A 22,236-nucleotide genomic window follows, 5' to 3' on the forward strand; every position below is an offset into this window, starting at 1 on the left:
ATAAACTTTTCACTACTCTCTGGTGGACAAAACTTATCTTTGGCATCAGCTGACATGCTGGTCTGCAGTGAATTAATATCTGCTGGTATATCAGTAGATTATCCTTCTCTCTCTCTCTTGTCCTCTCTCACAATGCAAACATGAAAAACTACTTTTGCTGTGTATGTGTATGGACAAAGTTGCAAACAAATGAAATGCACCATTGAAAAATACTTGTACATCAAATGCCAATAAATTCAGGCGTTTATATACATGAACAACAAAAAATAGATCCAGTGGGTGAAGATAGCAGAGCCATTACACTGTCCATTAGACATTTACGATCCTCCGGTTACATAACTGGCTCCGCAGTGATCAAGCTGCTCTACTCACCTCAGCACATAAAGGACACAACTGTACTCAGACGATTATGGTTTAATTTCCCTAACTGAATTTGATAGCCTCTTAGTGCAGCTCTCAGTGTTGGACAGGGCCGCACTGTCGAGGTCATTATTGAAAAATCTTGTGCTTGTTATTGAGTTTGCAGTTTGGCTGATGTAAAGGGGAGAGCCGCTGCGTGTTGTAAGCAGCTTCACGTCGGCCACAGATGTGTGGATGGAAACTGTAAGAGACATCTTGTTTTAAAGCTGAATCACAGAATGTGACTTTAATATTGACTCAGGGTTTAAGAAGCTGAACCACAAAACGTCCCCAGTTCGAGTCCAGCTGGGGACTTTTGTTGCATGTTATTCCACTTATCTCTCCCCTCGTTTCCTTTCATCTCCCTACTGTCAGAATCTCTAATAAATGCATAAAAATGCCCCAAAATATGTTAAAAAATAGTGAAACAAGTGACTTTATTAATATGTAAGTAAAATGTCTAGTTTAGTTTGACCAGGCCTTCATCTTTTAAAGATGTGTTTCTGTGCCTGGTTGTGCTGTTAATGTCAACACTCAACATACAAACTACAGATAGAGATGTAAAATCAACAGCCATAACCAAACGAAACTTTGATTATATTGCATATTATATTGCACCAGCATAATGCTCAGACATGTCTTTTTTTGGCTGGACCGCAACAGTGGAGCCAGGCCTACACACAGGAATGTCTGTGACTGATTGAGTCGCTGAGTGATGAAGTTGCACCATTGGTCGGCCGGCCAAGCATTGGAGTCTCTCCATTGGCTGTTGCTCTGTCCAAATGAACTGGCGTAAACAGTTTTCTATTACGTCCTCAGGGGGCGTTTACAGCGGTTCCACTGACTGCAGCTCATTCCTGAATTTATTGAACGTTTAGAGCGCCCTGCAGCCGAGCCAAGAGGTGCCCTACCTCGGTCTGCACCTGGACTCCCACGCTGTGATTGCACGACTTTTGGAGGAGCGTGTGGAGGCGTTGCTGCGGCTGCTGACCCAGCGCGTGAGGTTTATGGCCTCGGTGCCAGCGGGGAGCGTCATGTCGCTCCTCGGGGTGATGTCGGGCAGCTTACCCGGTGTTGCGCCTGGGGCTGCTGCACATGAGAAACCTCCAACGTTGGTTTGCGCAGCTCCAGCTGCATCCGCTTCAGCGCTCAATGCGCCGGGAGGCATGAGGCAGAACGCACAGTTAAAGCAGCCCAAATAACAATCACTGCATTTATAACTTTTTTTTTTTTTTACTCAAATGTAGCTTAATCATGTCATGTGATTTGCTACTTCAGTACACTTTAACAACAAGTATTACTGGGACCACTACAGAAAATTGCAGATGAACATTTAATATCCAGGAATTCACATTTTCAACACTACCACTGACTATCCCTGAAACAAATTGGCCACAATTTCACACATAGACCATACACGGTTCAACTATATACTAGGTTTTGACGTAGTCTTGTTCGTGACTTGGGTAGTCTATAAAACCTGTAAAAGAACATGAGATACAGCATCATCTGGAGCTTCACACAGTTCATCCTGAATACTAAATGATCTATAAGCTGGACTCGGCACTGTGTGTATGTAAATACTGTCTGGTCCAGGGGGTTGGTAACTTGTTTTTCCTGTTTTCTCACACCTGCTGGTAGTTTGTGGTCTGCTCATGTTCATGGAAAGAGTTGAGGTGGGAAGTAATGAAGTACAGCTTCAGGACTGTGGTTACCTTAACATTTCTTTACCTGAATATGTTTAGAGTCTGGTCTGTAGCAGGGCTGCCACTAACAATCCATTAATCTGCAGGTTATTTTCTTGGTTGTTTTGTCTGTAATGTCTGAAAATAGCTGAAAATGCTGTAATAGTTTCTTAGACCTCATGTTGATGTAAAGATATTTAAGTTCACTATCATGTATGACATGGAAAAGCTTATAAATCTTCACATTTGAGAAGCTACAACCAGCAGTTTTTTGTGTTTTTGCTTAAAAAAATGACTGAAATGATTATTCAATTATCAAAATAGTTGCTAATTAACTTTCTGTCAATTGACTAATCGATTCATCAAGTAATTGTTGCAGTTCTAGTCTGTAGTATAATTGCCCAAGTACACCACTTTGTTCCAGACTGAAATATCAAGCCAAGAAACTTTGTACAAACATTTGTGTTCCCCAGATGATTAATCATAAAGAGTGGTGATTCCCTGGCTTTTCCTCTATCGCCACCTACAGGTCAAATTTGTCTTTTATCAATTGGAAAATCTCAACATCTATCTGATGGATTGGTGCAGTTTTTTGAACAGATGTTTATTGTTTCTGAAGATTGAATCCTGTTGACTTTGGTGATCCTCTGATTTTTCCTTTAGTGCCACCATGAGGTTCACATTTGTGGTTTTGAGTGAAATAGTTTAACAACTATTGGATAAATTACCATGAACTCTGCTACACACATTCCTGTCCTCCTCAGGATGAACTGTAATAACTTTGGTGGTCACTTAAGTTTTCCTTTGTCTGACCCAAACCCGAAGATATTGAATTAACAAAGATATAAAAAGGGAGAAGCAGCAAATCCTCACATTGAAGATGGAAGCAGAAAATGATTAATGAGAGTTGAGGATTTTTGTTGATGTACCAATTGATGAATCACCATATCATTTCAGCACTAGTAAAATTTGCCGCCAAGTTAATAAATTCTTGAGTATTTCAATATGCTTTGACTTTTGCTTTATCATCAGTTACATATCCCTGTAGTGTTTTTCATTAGTTAATTAAATATAGTTTTTTTTTCTCTGGGTTGAGATGAAATTTAAAGCAGTAAATGACCTCAACTAGAATATTCCCCTTTTATTTCCCTGCCCTGTACATCAGCAGAGGCTCAGAGGATCAGAGGTCAGACTGAGGGGGAAAGGTCCTCAGTCCGTAACGACATTATCACAGTAACACGATCAGCTGCTGCTTTGACTCAGTAACACTGTAATTGGTTTGTTGGCTTCCACAAAGCCCCTCGAGAGCTCAGAGAACATGTGAGTGGATAGTTTGTGTGTAAGCCACAGATTAAGGATGGCTTCTTTTTTTTTGAATTAATCTCTAAACTTAAGAGACCACATCACAACTTTATTTTACTTATTGCTCTTCAACATCCTTGCTACTCCAGAATCACTGACTCTACCTTTAATTGTAACCAAGATTCAAGAGATTAAAGCAAGTTAAAACACTTTGGACTGGAGTTTTTTGAGGTTTTTTTTTAACTGTCTTTCCTGTTTGACATTAAAAAACTTTGGGATTTGATTAGTGCCACATTGGAGAGAAAAAATAAGAATCTGCTTTGAGTTACTAAGAAGACAAATATGTTTAGTTGGTATTTCAATCAAACACCCACCTTCTATTTCATGTTTAAAAAAAAAAAGGACACAGAAATTGTAGTTTTTAAAGTGACTGAAGCGGTTGTACTGTATACAGTGAAGAAAACACACCTCTGACTGTTGGTTGTGTCATGTTTTCCAGAGCCTTCAGAGCGGTGCGATGGAGGATGGGAAGCCGGTGTGGGCGCCCCACCCAACGGACGGGTTCCAGCTGGGAACCATAGTAGACATCGGAGCTGACAGCCTCACCATCGAACCTCTCAAACAGAAAGGAAAGGTGAGCGAGCAAAACGCTTACAGATGAAACTACTGCTGCTGCGGTTTTAACTGAAGGATTTCTGATTTGTCTAATTGCTTTTTGGATGAATTAAGTTTGGCTTTATTGTGGTGTGTCAGAACTTTTTAAGGATGGTTTTACAATTTTTTCAAGTGTGTCTTCAAGCAACAGTCAGGTGTCCATATGAACAGTGAAAGAGGTTTTTCCTCGCTGTAATCATTCCTCCTGTTCATACCGGCTATTAAAAGATCCCCTTCAAATGTGCTTTCAATGTAAGTGATGGGGGATAAACAGTCATTTTGCGCAAAAATGCATTTAAAAGTTGATGTGAAGCTTATATGAGGCTTCAGCAGTCTGAGTTAGTCATATCAAGTGGATATCTGACACACTTACAGTCTTTTTAGCATCAAATTCCCTCTTTGTGTTTCCTCGGACAGTGTTTCCCTGTTGAGCTGAGGTGGAAGTATAGTAACAAAAAGAGGGACGTTGGCACTACAAAGACTGTAACGTTGAAAGATATCTACTTGATTTGACTCATTTGGACGACTGAAGCTTCGTATTAGCTTCAGATAAAGTTATAAAATACATTTTTACACAGAGGGAGGACTGTGGATTTTATCCTCCAATCACTTACATTGTAAGTACATTACTTCTAATGGCCAGCATGAACAGGAGGAATGATTACAGCAAGAAAAACATGTTTCAGTGTTTATTTTGGCACCTGACTGTTGTTTTAAGACAAACTTGGAAAAACTGTGAAGCCGTCCTTTAAGTTAAAGAACCTCCACAGAAAATTTTTGCTAATAAATTGTTGTCATTACTCTTCCTGAAATCTCTCAGAGCTTTAGTTTCCTGCCAGGCCTTTTACCCGATCTACCTAAAGTATGTTAATGATTTAACATGTCACTTAATCTCTGGTGGAGGAGGCCACAGTTCCTGAAGCAATAAAACATCATTTACTTACTGACTCACCTTTACTGCCTGCAGGTCTAATGTGGCTCAAGTACAAAATTAATCAGCGGCGTTTGAAGTCAAGTCGCTCTTCACAGCAAGACAAACAGGCTTTCCTCGATATCTCCTCCCCATTCACTGTTAATTCACTTTTCCGCTGGATGAGATGCCGTATCGCTCTCACCAAAGCTTTTAATGTCACTGAGAGCCCGTCGCCGCGGTAACTCCTAAAGCTTTGTGTCTGACTGGGTAATCTTTACCCGGAAGGCCTCTATGACTGAGTGTTCCCTTTCAAAGAGCCTCCTCGCTAATTCTATTTACTGTCGGCCTATAAAACACATGTCTGTCACTGTTTAATGGGAACACGGTTCTCAGGACAGACAGTGAATGTGCACTCTGTGTGGTGTCCATCACATGTGGAACATTTTCCTATTTATCCTAAATTTTTTTACCTGTGGTGGTTGTTGCACAAGTCAGTCTTCATGCATTTGTCCTGAAAGTATCAGGCACTATTTCTTCATCTGTCCTGCCAACCCTGTCTCATAAAAGTTACATTCATATGTGACTAAATTACAACAGCAAATAGTTTTATTAGAAATGTAATGCTGCTGAATTACATTTTCTCTCAGCATAATGAGGAAATTTTGTTAATTAATGTATTTGGCAAGTTGCAAAAATGTTGACACTGAACGTCTGAGTGAAATGTTCACAAACAGCTTGCGTTGTTGTTTTTATCACCAAAATATCTGATCTTGCATTACAATATCCGCTAGAGGAAACTACAGCGCTATTAAACTTTTTTATGGTTGTATTTAGAGTCTGGCAGCACTTGGTTAAGGTTAGAGAAAGATCATGGTTTTGGTTTAATACAGAAAAAAGTCCAAAAACACCCCTCATCCACCCAAACCTCCTCCCCCTAACCTTAACCCTAACCCTAACCCTAACCCTGGCCCTAACCCTGGCCCTAACCCTAACCCTAACCCTGGCCCTAACCCTGGCCCTAACCCTAACCCTAACCCTGGCCCTAACCCTAAACCTAACCCTAACCCTAACCCTGGCCCTAACCCTGGCCCTAACCCTAACCCTAACCCTAACCCTAACCCTGGCCCTAACCCTAACCCTGGCCCTAACCCTAACCCTAACCCTGGCCCTAACCCTAACCCTGGCCCTAACCCTAACCCTAACCCTAACCCTGGCCCTGGCCCTGACCCTAAACCTAACCCTGGCCCTAACCCTAACCCTAACCTCCTCTGACTTCAGAGCAATTATGTTTGTTAACGCAACATAATTGGAAAAATAATTTAGTTGAATATGAATGTAATTTCTAGGAGGCAGGTTTGCAGCTTGAAGAGCAGCAGTTATTCTGCAATGATGTAGTCACCTTTACAGTTTTTATAACCTCCTGTGCTGCACATGTTCACCTCAGTATCCAGAAATATTCAGTCCACCTGTTTTCTAGTTACCATGGCTCTGATCTTTGCACTTCATGTGAATGGTACTATATATAAATTTAACTGAGCGTCTTGGATTTTAAAGGTATTTTGCACAGAGATCCAGTGTTTTGAGCATCAAATATTCATCCCCTGTAGGTTTGAAAGGTGGCTCTGAAAAATGTATCTTGCTCCTTCACAGAGGACAGCAGGTGTTGTCTGCTTGGATCCACAAAAATGGATTTTACAGAGGCTAGAAGTCCCGAAAACGAAGATTAGAAATTGTGCATACAAATTATTATATTCTGTGAACAACATAATATCTTGTGCAGATGTGCAGTGCATATCTTTGCAGTAAAAACTGACATACAGTTTGCATCTAATGAGGGACACATTCATGCTCTTACACACTGCAGGCCTGCTCATCCCCAAAAAGGTGCTAATACAAAGCATTTTTAATAACTTATGTGTCTTAACTTATGTATTTTATATATTCATTTCATGTATTTCACATTCTGGTTAAAGTTTTGACTAAGTTGAGATGTTTTATCAGGTGCAGGTCTGTTATTTATATTAGCATTCTCTCCATTCATGTGTCTACTTGTTCTTCGTCCTGACAATGACTCAGCCAAAATGCTGCAGGCATATAAACAGACCACTCTCTCAGGTGAAGATAAATTTGTCATAGCAACGCTGAAGTTCCAGTCTAAGCGTTCAAAATCAAAATCAAGTCACGTGTTGGTTTTTATCCCTTAAGATCTGACTTTTCTACTTCGGTTACATGTCGCTTACATCAGTACTGATGAAACAAGATTGCATGGAGCCTTTTTGCTTACATGATCTCATTCTTTTGCCCTGAGTTTTGTCTCTAAGGAACTGGCAGAACCAAACCAACCACCAAACTTTAAATTTCTATAGAGCTGTGATGATTAGGTGATTAATCAATAAGTTCATTGACAGACAGTTAATTGCCAACTATCTTTGGGTTGTAGACTGTTGGTCGAGACAAAACAAGACATTTGAGGATGTCACCTTCAGGCTACTTGCAGCCCTTGATCTTATATTGCCCTCAACAATTTATTCCTACAAAATAAAATGCTTTACAGTAGTTTATAGAAATTTAAGGCTGCAACTGACAATCATTTCATTATCGATTAATCTGTATTTTCTTGATTAGTTTACTGTCATAGAGGACAAACAAACCCAGAAAATATTCACATTTGAGAAGCTGGAATTGGAGAACTTGGCAATTTTCTTCTTCTGCAATTATCAAAATAGTTGGCGATTAATTTAATAGTTGGCAAATATTATATTAATCAATAAATCATTGCAAGTCTAATAAGATCCAAGATGAAGAGCTGCCTGAGAGGTTCAGTTCAGGGTAAAAAAACCGACTGATGGATCTGTGGAGTGAACATTGCTTCAGAAACAGGGTCACGTGTAGCCCTCAGATCTGTTGTCACAGTGAGTTTTTCCGGGCCGCAGCAGAGGCCTGTAACAGTCAGAGTCAGAACAATGTCCGGTCTGTCCTGCTGCAGCCAGTTTGTGCCAGTGTCTGACGATGTGTTCACTCGCTGGCAGGCCTCCTGAGATGGACGTCAGGGGAAAGACAGAGAGCATGATACCCTGTCATACTATCAGCTACAATGGTTTGACTCTTTGTCCTGTAGTTTCAATAAATCTCAGCGGGCATCCGCCTCCATGATGGTGATGGAGAGAGAGGTTTTTAAAAAGATGTAGGGAAAGAGAAGAGATTATGCAACAGGTATTTAAAGTCGTCTGTAATATAGTGACTAGTATACCCTTCTAGGAGGAATTATAATGCCAACAGCTATTTGAAGCAAAAGAGACTGAATGAATACGCAACTAACAATTATTTTCATTATTGATTAATCTGCAGATTATTTTCTCAACTAATTGTTTTCTCTATGAAATCAAAAAATATTGAAAAATGCCCTTTATATAATCACCCAGAGTCCAAGATGATGTCTTCAAATGTCTTGTTTTGTCCGGTTAACACTCCAAAACATCAAAGATAATCAGTTTACTACAGTGTAAAACAGAGAAAAGCATCATATTGTCACATTTGAGAAGCTGGAATCAGCAAGTATTTGGCATTTTTGCTTAAAAAAATGACTAAACGATTATTGGATTATTAAAATAGATGACGATTAATATTCTGTTGATCGACTAAATAATTAATCGACTGATCATTGCGGCTCTACTGGAGTTAAATATCACGTCTGTACAGTCGGTACATTTGCTGTTTGGGGCAAATCAACACAGACTGCACAAACACTCTAGCGGTCAAATGTGTTTTGCTTTCTGTCTGAACAAAGCTTTAACTTGGAACAACTGAGGACATATGAGCTGTAGGAGGGGATCAAACCAGGGACCTTCTGGTTACACTATGATCTCTGCACTCAGTCACCACTTTGTTGGTGTTGACAGGCCGAACAGTGTTTAGCTTCTATTTGTTCTCTCAGATTATTGGTCTTGCATCACCTCCCCCCCTACACCTCCACCTCCTCTTTCTTCCCGTTTTCTCCTCTCTATTCTCCTCATGTTGCGCAGCTCTGTGGAATCCAGCCAGTTTGGGCTGAGAATGTGGAACATGCCACCACTGGAAAGAATGAATCGACTGTACGTCACCTTGGCACGGCAGCCTCGGTGTTCTGAAGGCCTGCACTGCCTCTGTAATTGGACAGATTAGATGACTTGGCCCTGCAGGGAGAGCCTGTTTGAGCTGGCAGTGATTGGCCTGCCGATCACAGAAATACAACACCGACATCCCCCTATACCCCCCCCCTCAAAACAATGAGGTCACATGTGTCCTCCTAAACCCTCCTGTATTAGTTCAACATGGTTGGTTTTAGCTTTAAAGAATGTAAAAATGTGCAGTGAGCTAAAGCCTCAGAGCGTTTAGAGGGAAAGTAAACTTCAGATGGAACAGCGAAGCAGAGAACAACATTTGTACCTCAAGGGGTCAATTTGCTTTAATTGTTACATGTAAACTAATCATGTAATTTCTGAGCACTTATCCTGGAAATGATAAAATATAAACAAAGCACAAAAAGTAAGGAAATTCGTGTTTGGTAGATTTTTTCTTTGTTGTAACAATGCTTCTTGGCAATAAATCTTATACCGTTGGAAAGCCTGTTTATTTCCCTTTTAAATGGTGCCACATTTGTAAGGAACCTGCATTTGTGGGATGAGCAGCAGAGCTGAGAATGTGGGTCGCCCCAATGAAAAATATGGTTGAAGAATGGGATGCCATCCCACAGCAGAGTGTGACCAGGCTGGTGACTCAGCATGAGGAGGAGGTGCCAGGCTGTTGTGGCTGTGTATGGTTCTTCCACATGCTACGGAGGCTCCTGTTTGTTAAATGAATAAATTGTTAAATTGCCAATATGTCTTGTTTCTTCAATTATCCAATCCACCAAACACCAAGCAAGAGTCAATGGCAGAATAAGCTGTTTGGCATTGGCAGAGAAGATTTGGCAAATTTTTCATGGGCACAACCCACATACTCAGCTCTGCTGCTCATCCCACAAATGCATGTTCCTTACAAATGTGGCACCATTTAAAAATAAACAGGCTTTCCAACGGTATAAGATTTATTGCCAAGAAGCATTGTTACAACAAAGAAATAATCTACCAAACACAAATTTCCAAAAGTTTAGAATGACCAGCTATGACATTTATTTATGACTTCTGCCTTAACGAACAAACTGATGAAGTGAGAGCGAATGTGAATGACTAATCTATAGGTGGGTTTACAATTTGCACATGAATAAACGTGAGTGGAAACACTGGAAATTTGCAAAAAAAAAAAAAAAGTTGAAATATTGGATGAAGTGGGAAAGTACGATCCACCCTGCTGCTGGAGAGACGAAATATGACGTTTTTCACTGTCAGCTCTCTTCTTCCGTCTCCGGGCAGCATTCAGTATGAGTCTGTATAACTTGACACAGGCCTGTTATCAAAAAACTTCCAAAAACAAGAAGCTGTGATGTCAGCTGTTCTGTCCATCATGATCTCCATCACGTTTTCCATCGCTTCAGCTCTGACTGTCACTCTATTAATTACGTCATCGCATTGCACCACCATCTTCTTCTTTTTGTAGTTTGCTGCACTCGATAGGAGAATCAGCGTCACCAACTGTTTACTTCAACTCATTAATATTCGCAAAACAGAAGTGGATGAAAACACACATTAACTGGCAGTTTCTTTTATCGATTTTCTGACATTTCGGTTAAAAATTTGGATGGAAACCTGATTTATAATCTGTTGATGGATAGTGGCTGTAATTGGAGATGCTGGCAGTGGTTTTGTGAGTTTTATTCGGGATTGACGTGTGAGTTTATGGGACTGTTAATAATGCAGAGTGGTTGCACTCTGCTGTGACTGTCCTCAGTGTCTCAGTCAGCACGCTCTCTCTGTGTCCAGCCTCCCCTTCACTCTGATCCTGTTTCCTTCTGCCTCCAAATAATTCATCAGGCCTTCATGCACTGAGCTGCAGGTCGGAGACCGGAGCAGCTGGAGAGATGGTTACAAAACAAGATCAAACTTTAAATAATACCAGAACAGTAAGAAATAGATTTCTAAAAATGCAAACATATGAAAAGATAATATTCAGGATTGACGAAATAACTGATGGAACAAAAGTTTTGAAACAAGTATGTAGCTTCAGAAAAACTAATGCAGTGTGGAATAAAAAAGGTGTTTTCCATCATAATTATATATGATATGATTTAATAAATGGTGCTTTTTCCTCTTTATCTTTCTAACATTCACAAAACCTCATTTCCTGAATTGAGAAGCTGTTCCGATGTTCGTGTTTCTCGTTGTTGGTGTGATTGTATTTAATCTGATGTTTATATACTTTTATAAAAGTTATATATGTCTATAAATGAACATGGAGGCTTATTTCACCCTGAGAAGGTTTGTAAACTAAGTAGGAAATTAAATGTTTGAGTAAAATCATTAGTGGGCGTTATTGTCCACTAGATCCAGTATGTTGGCGCCTGAAGATATTGTGTTCACATACGATTTTTGATTTAATGATTCATAAACTCAATTTCTTCTCTTTTTTTTCTTTCTCTACAGACATTTTTGGCTCCCATCAACCAGGTCTTCCCTGCAGAGGACGATGTCAACAAACATGTGGAGGATAACTGTAAGATTTATCACTCGATTTCTTTCTAATATATATCTCTCTCTATCTGGCTCCTGTTTGTGACTGTTACAACTCATTGTCTAGTTGCTGAATGTGATTATTTTGTTAGTTAAAGGTAAAGTCTAGTTTTCTTCTCAAATGTTAGTCTGCTCTGAGGAAGATTTTCATATCTTGTTAGAAATTGTAGCTGCAGTAGAGAAGTGTCTCACTAATTGAGGCCTGTCTTGATTTGTTACTTTTAGTATTTCTATGATGAAGTTTTATTATCAGACAGGTTGTGTTTTGCATTAAGTGCTTCAGTAACTTCTCGTCCTTTTTGTGTCTCGCAGGTTCTTTGATGTACTTGAATGAAGCCACTCTGCTCAACAACGTTCGAGTGAGATACAGCAAAGACAAAATTTATGTAAGTACTGATTAAGACTGCTCAAACATTTTATTAATTATCTGTGATTCCTCCACAATATGTTCAGTTCCCTTGAATTGAAGTTTACAAAATTTGAAACTTGAAATGATGCATCTTGTGCCTCTTGTAATCATCATCTCTACATTGATGAGGGTCAATAGAGTCACAGAAATAAGCCACTGTTTCTATCAAAAATAAATAATACAAAATAAATAAAAGATTGAGGTCCATAAAAGAAAACAATTTCAAAGACATTTCCAGAGACCTCTAAGACCTTTGACACCGCTAGTACAAAAATAACTAAAGGAGCATTTCAACATTTTAGCTACTACAGTATTCACATGAAAATCACAAAATATATCTGATCTAGTCTTGATATGGCTCTTACACACATATTGCTATATTGATACTGTACATATTGTTTTATTATCATTATGACTCAGATATCCTTGGAAAGTTGCTTTTAATATGACAATATTATTGTTGAGGGGATTGATATTTTGCTTTTTCCCCCTTTTTTTGGTGTGTGTGTATTTGTTCTTTTGGAGGGATAAAAACATGAAGAAGATAAGAAAAAAAAAACCCCACAGCAAAACTCGGGCTATGTAATATTCCACAATAGGAATACTGTACATAATGAACAGGAGGGTTAATCGGGACTGAGCAGCTCCTTTTTGTTCCAGGGGCCTTTAAGATAGAAGTATAAGAGCACACACACACCTAAACACACATGTAAACACAGCAGTGACCTCAGATCTGATCCTTCATAAACTTCATCTTCCTCTGAAGTGACGCAGCTGAAGTTGGCTGTGAATCAGACGCAGTGCACACTGACACCTAGTGGCCGAAGAAGGAAGTGACTGGATTAAAGTCTAACAGCTCCTCCATTGTTTTCATGTCAGAGACATATATTTATTGATAGTTTATTTAGTTCAGCCTCAGTTGAATTTATAGATTTCCTCCAGTATTGACGCCCTGCCGTGGCTTTTCATTGGTCCAGTTAAAGTGATGCATTTAACAGTGAATATCTGAAGGCAAACTCCTGGTAAATACAATGGGGTCATGTGATATTTCTTTAGCTGCATCAATTAGTCAATCGAATGATCTAAATCTTGATATTTTGATAATCAAGCAATCATTAATCTTTTCAAGTAAAAACACCAAATGTTTGACAGCTCCAGGTTCTCAAATGTGAGAATTTGTTGAAAATTGGATATTTTGTCAGACAAAACAAGACATCTGATGATGTCGCCTTGTGTTCTGAGACAATGTGATGGACATTTTCTACATTTTTCTTATGTTTTATGGACAAAACTGATGAAAATAAACATTAATTGCAGCCCTGGATACTTTCCCAACCACAGGATTTGATGAGGATCACCTGAACGCTCCATGAATTAATCTTCTTGCACACAATAGATCCTGATATTCTCAGAGCTGCCACAGATACTCGGGTTATGTCCTCCCAAATTTTGGGCAAAAGAAAGCTGCATTTCTCTGAGCTTGTCAGGTCTTATTTGCCTGTTGTGACACATTTGGTCTAGAAGTGCAGACTCTGTAGGATTCGACGTTTAAATTGCGTTGCAGCTGATGCTTCAGATGGTTTATAGACTGTCTGAAGCTGAGACTAAACTTTGAGTTTTATGGGATAAGACTCACTTTTTCTAAACTACAAAAATGAAATCAGTCGTTGTCACTACATATCAGCACAGAAAGCTTGACATTCTTGCTGCATTGGGATTCTGGGAAATGTAGGAAATCACTAAGGGAAGTGTGTGCAAGTTAAAGAGAAAGTTTGTGTACATACTATAAGAGGTTGCACTTTTCCTGTGTTGTTGCTTTTGTCATACAAAAATGTTTCTAAATGAGTTTTGTTCCTCTTCTTCTTCTTCTCCTCTGCCAGACATTTGTAGCCAACATCCTGATCGCTGTGAACCCGTACTATGACATCCCAAAGCTTTACTCGCCGGAGACCATCAAGCAGTATCACGGCAGGTCGCTGGGCACGCTGCCGCCGCACGTCTACGCCATCGGTGAGCAACGACACACACACACTTCCTGCTTCTCAGTTCAAAAACAAAAACTTGTGTTGAGATTAAAGGCAAGCCTGGTGTTTTTGGTTCTGTGGGTTCAATATATGACCTTCGTGATTCATCTGCTGTATGTTTTAGGCTGCTGACTGTGCCATAAATGGTCGTTGTGTTTATTATGATCAATGTTAACAGTTGAGGTAACAGCATAGCCAGACAAACTGGGTGCAGTTTTTATTTCAATGTTTGACATGTTGCTTCTGTTCCTGCTAAATTCTCTTTGTTGTGAATAGATTAGTCTCTGTTAAAGAGTAACTCCACCCTGAATCACAGATATGAGGAGTTACTGTTGAGTATGTATTGATTAATCATCACCAAACACCACAGATTGATATTTTGTTTCACTCGACCCTTTTGTGCAAACCTAGCTACATCTATATGTAAGAATGGGGTTCGATTCCAGTATTGAATCCACTCATCAAGTCCAGATCTTCTCTAATCCACTTGCTGAATCTTATCAGGTTTACCTTTCAACATTTGCAGTAACTGAAGGCTAAATAACTACAACTTAAATATGTCTAATCACCTCTTGTTGGCTGACAACTAGAAACATGACAGATTTTAGTGGCAGCCTAATTAATCTACACAACCTGTAGATACAATTATCAGCAGCAGCCTGCTGCACTTCAGGAGCTACTGATACCGAATACTGAAGCTCCTGATTCACAACTATAAAGATGATCAGATTAAAATGTTGATATGAATGAAAGTTTAATTGGGAGATTCTTAAAGTAACTTGAAGAGTTTCCTCTCAGTGTAGCGACGGGGTTCGATCGCATTTAATCGAATCCAAACCCTTTTGAATCCCTCACTGATTTTCTGATGAGGTTTACCTTTAAACAATATGCAATATCGTGCTTCAATGTGCAAAACTGGTGCAATATTATTTTCCTTGTCGATTTCATTGGTCTTAATGTGTTTTTTTGTATGAATGATGTAAGTATGTTTGGGAGATGAATGTTTTTTAATGCAGCAAATCTGAGCGCAAGAAAAATTTCCCTAAGAGGGCAACAAAGTATATCTTATCTTATCTGAACTATTCCACCAGCGTAGCTGTGCATAATAAAGTGAGTGAATTTGCATGTAAAAAGGCTCAAATAAAAATAACTCAAACATGTCCAACCAGCTACTTTAAACTCAAATTAGAGCTTGAGCTTGACATATCTTTGGTATTTTGAAGACCAGAAACCGCATCTCTAATGGAACCTGCTATCGATCTGGAACCCATCCCTACCTGTATGAACAAAAACATGAGATGTGCTTGTAAACGTCCTCATTGACCCTTAAAACATGAGGCTGTCTACTGATTGATGCCGATTGCACCATCTAAGGTTCAATGTGTAGAATTTAGTGGCATCTAGTGGAACAGACTTTAATATTCATAAGTATGTTTTAATTAGTGTATAATCTCCTGAAAATAAGGCTCGAGCCCGTCATGTTTCACTGCATATCAGTTGTTTTTGGTAGTTTGATTGATTGCAAATTTGTTTGGGAATTTGCACCATTAAAGTATCATCATGTCAAATCTACTGACCTCCCAACTTGCCTTGTTTTTATATTTAAGTGCATATTACCAAACAAATTTGCAATTAATGGAAAGATGTCCAAAGATGTCTGAATTACAATAATTTTACTGTATTAATAGCAAATTTGGTGCCTCCTCTGCTTCATAATCTCATGTTGTAGTTTGTGATCTGTCCACCAGGTGGCAGTCAGCGCTCAGATTTCCCACAGTCCTCTGAACATCACCGTCTCTATCTTCACTTTTGATATTGCGGTGAAAAAAAAAAAGCAGTTTTGGGAGTTTCATATGTGGTGAATATTGGGGTCAGGTTCGTGTCCTTGAGGCAAGAGGAAAGTTTAATCTCACAGCCGCTTCTGTCTTTGTCGCTCGGCCAGCTGATAAGGCGTACAGGGACATGAAGGTCCTGAAGATGAGCCAGTCCATCATCGTCTCAGGGGAGTCTGGTGCCGGAAAGACCGAGAACACCAAGTTTGTACTCAGGTGAGGCTCAAACACACACACAGATCTTTTTTTTTTAAATGAGTCACTTTCTAAACACATATTTTGAACATTTTTAGATGATTTGAATCATGTAAATCCTCGTAGCTGTAACAAGACCTCAACTGTTTCTTTTAGTCAGTTATATTCCATTTATTTACACAAATTATCATTTTTAAAGCATGTTTAATGGAGTATTTCTAAATGATCTAGTCCTCATTGTGGAATCAATATTGAAATAATTGAAACATACATTGCATTATTAAATGTCAACCTGTGAAAACTAATAGAAAACTATTGCTAATGTGATAGAAGGAGTGATTTTTAATGTCCCTGTATCTCTGTGAGAGTCACAGATTGTTAGACCTAACTGATGAATAAAAATCAGCCTCCAGATTGACATATTTTCTGAGGTGGATTCAAGACTTCCTTTAACCTCCTTTCCGACAGCGGAATAGAGAACGTTGTGTTCAAACTCCCTGAAGGTCGCTCTCTTTCTTCATTCTTAACACAACTTCCTCCGTCTCTCTTTGCGTGAACGACCGAGCGCGGCACCGTGAACGCCTTCGAGGAGAGACTGTATGAAAATGTGCAACGTTTTTTTAAGGTTCACGGCATCTCGCTCTTCTCTGTGATTGCAGAGCTTTAACTGCAAACAACAACAACAACAACCTCAGGAGAGACTTTAAACTCCAAAGTGTTTACAAGGCTTCTGTATTAAATTGTTGCTTTTGTTATGTCCACCTCCAGGACTTTGACACTTAACTCTGCTCAGTTTAAACACAAAATAAACTTGAGTGGAAACCAACTTCATCCTAAATGTATTTATTTTTATGAATAGATACTTGACAACCTCGTACGGGACAGGTCAGGACATAGACGAGAGAATAGTGGAAGGTAAGATTCACTTTTCTGCATCATTGAAGCCCTTTAGTGTTGTGTTTCTATTTGAGTTTCTGACTGTTTTTTTCCTTCTCGAATCCTGCAGCGAACCCTTTGTTGGAAGCTTTTGGAAATGCGAAAACGGTCCGGAACAACAACAGCAGCCGCTTCGGAAAGTTTGTGGAGATCCACTTCAACGAGAAGGTACTTTATATTAAAACTAATAACCGCTTGAAACTTCAGAGTTTGTCTCATGAGCTTTTTTTTCAGATCACAGTCTTACAGTGTTTTACAAACAATGAAAAGCAATGAATTAAATATGACGCCTAATAGCTATGGTTATTTAGCATAAGCTGTTTATATTCATCTTCATATTTACTTTATGAATATCCCTGAATACATGAATAAACAAAGTATTCCCTGTCTCGTCTCAGAGGCTTACACAACAAAAAAAACAAACAGTAATGAGCATCCAAGTTATTATCTTCTATTTTGTCTCAGTATGTTTCTGCAGACCTGCATATATACTATAAATCAGTATATTTCCTTTTATTATTCATACACACACATTACATGTGTAATTTGCATGTATTATATTTCTATTTCCTCCACTTTTAACCATTTTAAAATCTAAAATTTCTGCTATTTTATAAGTATTTCCGTCTCATCCGTAGTGGTGTCGTTAGTTGTGACAGTGAGATCAAATATTAATGTGTTTCCTGTCGTGTGTTTGTGTGGTCAGAACGCCGTGGTGGGCGGCTTCGTGTCGCACTACCTGCTGGAGAAGTCGAGGATCTGCACTCAGAGCTCCGAGGAGAGAAACTACCACATCTTCTACCGACTGTGTGCCGGAGCCTCCGAGGACATCAGGCAGAAGTTCCACCTCAGCTCCCCGGACACGTTCAGGGTATGAGCAGAGTCGGAGCTCCATCTCTCTTATTTCACCTTGTTTGCCATTTTTACTACCGTTATTTACACCCGTTTTTCGCATTCGTGCACTGTGAAAAAGTTATTTATGTGCATGAATTAACAAAAAATGTACCGAAATCGTACAGTCAGGAGCAGAAGGAGAAGTTCTTATCCGGCAGGTTTTCCGCTGAACTTCCTCCTCACACAGCTGCACGTTTTCCCGCTCTTCTTAAGATTGAAGATTCAAAACTTTATCGCCATTTCAACATAGTTGGTTTGGTGAGGTCACACAAAACAAGAACAAACAAAAATCCCACGTCACAAAATAAAAAACTAATTAAAACAAGTATTCCCATAGAGACGCCATCACAAACCAGTTAACCAGTCGTTATCGATTAATCTGCTGATTATTTTCTCAATTAACTGATGAATAGTTTTGTCTATAAAATATTAGTAAATGGTACAAAAATTATGTTATAGAGTCAAAGACAATGTCTCCAAATGTTGTGTTTTGTCTGACCAACAGTTCAAAACCCAACGATATTCAGTTTACTATCTTGTATGACAAAGAAAAACATGAAATCTTTCACGTTTGAGAAGCTGAAACCAGCACATTTCTGATATTTTTGCTTTAAAAAATGCCTCAAACGATTCACTGATCATGAAAATAGTTGCTGATTAATTTTCTTTCGATTGATTAATGGATCGGTCAACTAATCGTTGCAGCTGTAGCATATATACCCTTAAAAACAGCACATTAATTAATCAGTGCTGTTACAGAAACTTGGCTGTCCTGGTTCTGATACTTGTCAGTCTATCAGAGATGGTTAGTTAGTTGAGAGGAGTCGTGAAGGATCTTGTGGTCTAATGTATAGATTTGATGTAGACGGTGGCTCCTGGCCTCTGATTGTGATGCATTTCGTCCAGACGTTTCCTGTCTTGTGCTCCAGACCACAAACTTTTCGGAGCTTTCTCCAGTATCGTTGTAGCGTTGACCTCCAACTGTAAAGAAGAAGAGATTGTTGCACCCAAGAATTTGTTCTCGCAGCTTCTTTGAACAGAAAATCAGCCCACTCTGCTCAACTTTTATAACAACTACATCATTTATACATTTATTAGAAAGTGGCTTTACTGAGTAATAAGGGATCTGCCCTGGTTTTACTTCTTCAACATTTTTAGTAGATATACAGTATTAAATATTTGCCAGTAGGCATGAAGAAAATTTGTCGGAGTAGAAACATTATTAACTCTCTTGGCTAAAAAAAACTGGCTGTAGATTGTAATTTAGTTTCAGAGTTACTGAATGATTCCTCTGAGCCTTATTTCATGTCTCAACATATTATTCCAACACCAAATGAAAGAAGCCCCTCTGTGTCCTTTAGTGTCATGTTGATGAACTTTTGAAGTTCACGAACATGTGAAGGAGGATGTTATCAGGGGCTCATCGTAGTAGGTGTTTGTGAGAATGATTTCATCTGTATGTGTGCATGACTGTTTCGTGATGTTTATTTCTTCAGAGGAACACGCTTTCTGTGTGTTTTCATCTGACTGGTGGTGAACAGATGTTCTGAAACATCTGGGCTCTCCACACACGACAGTTGTGTCTCTTATCTGATGAGAGGTGTGATTTCACAAAGATTGTGTCTCTTTATTAATACGACTTCAAGCTGTCTGGTGGTGCTCTGAACATTTTAGTCTGTTAGAGCTCAATCCTCAAACTTGAAGCTCGGCGCAGACTTGGAGTGTTACAATGTGCCGGATTCTGACCTTTGACCTCCTGATGGAGAAGAAAGAGACAAAGACGCTCGCCATTGTGATTCCTGTTTTGTTTAAAAAAATTTCACACAAGGAAGGGAGGGATTTAAAGGGGACATAACATGCTTTTTGTGATTTTTCTGTCATTTATATACTCAAAGTTACCTAAACTTCTCCATCAAACTAACGTCAGATTGCTCGCAAGTTAAATAAGTGAGTTTTTTTAAACTTTAAATCATGCAAAGATATTCTAGTAGAACCCCAGGATAGAAATATAGACCTGCAAATGTGCATGATGGAAGACTACAGAGGAAGACTAAATCTCTTTTTCTGTTGAGGTCTTCACAGATCTGAAATTGACCTATGAATAACTAATTTTTTTGGTAATTAGCTCAGAAAGGTGGTTGAGGACAGTTCAAAATAAACCTGAGGATAATTAGACCTTCTCTAAACTGCGATCACCTCGAACAGACTCAAGAGGAAACTCAGCGTGATGCTCCATCAGTTTGTCACAGATTCATTTTTTCCTCACACTCCACACTTCTGCCTCCAAAAACACATTTTTCTCCCGTGATGATGATGATGATGATGAATCATGTGTTTAATCTGAATATAATCTGGCCTGACTCTGATCCCAATTCAGGTTTCTCAGGTTCCAAAGAACTGAGAGAATCTAAATTAGTGTTATTGGTGGCTTTTTATACACAACTATTTCAAGAATGGTGTGAAAAACATAAAAAGGGCATAATGCTCACATCGTGGATGTCTGGAATAGAAATCAAACATTTAAATAGTTGTTGAGCACCAGAGGGCAGCACTGAGCCATCATGCAGTCCTGCTGTCTGTGGCACCAAATCTCCATTAAAGCTGGAGCCCATCTGGCTGTTCGTACAGATTCTGTACTGTGTTTATTAGACGCCGGCCGTGTTTACCATCTGGTTTGTTCTCTGTTCAACATAAATCCTTCACCTCCAGTTACAAACAGAGGAGTGTACAGTAAAGGCTGCAGATAATGGCTGTTACATTTCTGCTGGTCCTCAAATTAAAGAGAGACCAGATGTTTTGATCCTTGGCTGTTTTATCTGTCAGCATCTGAGCTCTAAAGTAGAATCTGTTGAAACACTTTTAACACAGTTTAGAAACAAAGAAGTCAGATTTTTTTTTTCCAAGAACCAAACGCTCATCTTTGGAGCAGATTGACATCTAAGAAACAAAATAAATGAAACATACTCTCGAGTGATGAAGGTAAATGTGGAGAAGAATTACAGAAATCCATATTTTCAATGCACAAGTGAATATAGTAGAGAAAAAAGTAAATAAAAAGTCAACTCAAGTCATTTTTTATTTATATAGCCCAATATTGCAAATTGCAAATTTGTCTCAAGTGGCTTTAAATAGAGAAATTAAATATAATCGTTGTTAAAACAATAACTTTAATAAACGCACACATAAAAAAATGCAGAAACCAGATGATTCCAAGCACTTAAAGCTGCTATAATTAATATTTTTAGAATAACACTGTATTAAATGACAAAATATATAATATCAGAGACGTGGCTCGACGTGATGAACCAACAGAGAATCATCACACAACTCTGCAGCTGCACTCAGCTCGACACATTAGAGCACAGTAATGAAGGGATCGGCATTTGATCGGCTTTATTTTAGCTGATACTGATTCTTTAAAATATGCCCAGATTAGCCTTGATCTTTTACATATGTACATGCATTCATATACACATTAGAAAAAACAAATGTAAACCCTAAAAAACAAAAAACCAACCAAACAAAAAAAACCTTTTAACAATAATTCATATAAAACAAGTTTCCTGGTGTATCAGTTAGAGATACAAAAAGTATATCAACAGCAGTGAACACACTCTCAAAAACACAAGGGAAGAGATGATGATGATAAAAAACAAACAAAAAACCATCTCTGTTGAGCACATAATGTAAATACACAGCTCTAATAAGGCCGTTACTTCATCCTGTTACCACCAGCACACAACAAAGTAGTTATTTCCATGACTGATTCGTTTCCACACATCGTTTGGACGTTTTCAAGTCCCGGAAGCTCGTTAAAGTTCTACTGTAGAGATTCGGGAAGCAGCTCAACCTTTGTTTTGTTTGAAGCACTTTGACATAGTGGAGTTGAAGTAGAAATCAGACGTGCTTAAGTTTCTCAAAAGGAATGAAAATGAGTCTGATTTGTTTTCTCCAGGCTGCTGCTCCAACATGTCAGAGGACATTTACATCAAGTTGAACCTCTCTCAACTTCTCAAAGGTTTTAAGTATAAAGTCAAATATACATTAAAGTGTTTTAGGCGAGCGTGGATTTGGAAATGTGTACACAGCACTATGTTTACCATGCAGGCTGGGCATCGCTATGTAAATTACCTCCGTTATTTTTTTTCATTCATATAATAAAAACACGAATAAAAGCAAAAACCAGATCAGTGCTTCATTTTTTTTATTTGACCTTAGTCTTAGATCTTAAACAGTCTTTACTCACCTGATTCTCTCAGAAAACAGCTGAGTCGTACTCAGAATAAAAAAGAAACATCTATTCAACAGTCATATTCAGGCCTTAAAGTGCCGACGCTCGCTCTCTGCAA

General features: G+C 38.8%; 1 protein-coding gene across 1 annotated transcript in view; it reads left to right on the top strand.

The window, feature by feature from the left end:
* The window catches only part of myo6a (myosin VIa), a 170,516-nt gene that overhangs the window by 23,605 nt on the left and 124,675 nt on the right, over positions 1-22,236 (top strand). The window contains exons 2-9 of the mRNA XM_044329994.1: positions 3,886-4,020; positions 11,511-11,580; positions 11,910-11,983; positions 13,887-14,016; positions 15,973-16,078; positions 16,917-16,972; positions 17,064-17,161; positions 17,700-17,864. Coding sequence (XP_044185929.1) covers positions 3,904-4,020; positions 11,511-11,580; positions 11,910-11,983; positions 13,887-14,016; positions 15,973-16,078; positions 16,917-16,972; positions 17,064-17,161; positions 17,700-17,864 — 816 coding nt within the window. The 5' untranslated portion in view covers positions 3,886-3,903. The remainder of the gene's footprint in view (positions 1-3,885; positions 4,021-11,510; positions 11,581-11,909; positions 11,984-13,886; positions 14,017-15,972; positions 16,079-16,916; positions 16,973-17,063; positions 17,162-17,699; positions 17,865-22,236) is intronic.

The sequence above is a fragment of the Thunnus albacares genome, chromosome 16, assembly GCF_914725855.1.
Source record: "Thunnus albacares chromosome 16, fThuAlb1.1, whole genome shotgun sequence".
In the NCBI taxonomy this organism is placed as follows: domain Eukaryota; kingdom Metazoa; phylum Chordata; class Actinopteri; order Scombriformes; family Scombridae; genus Thunnus; species Thunnus albacares.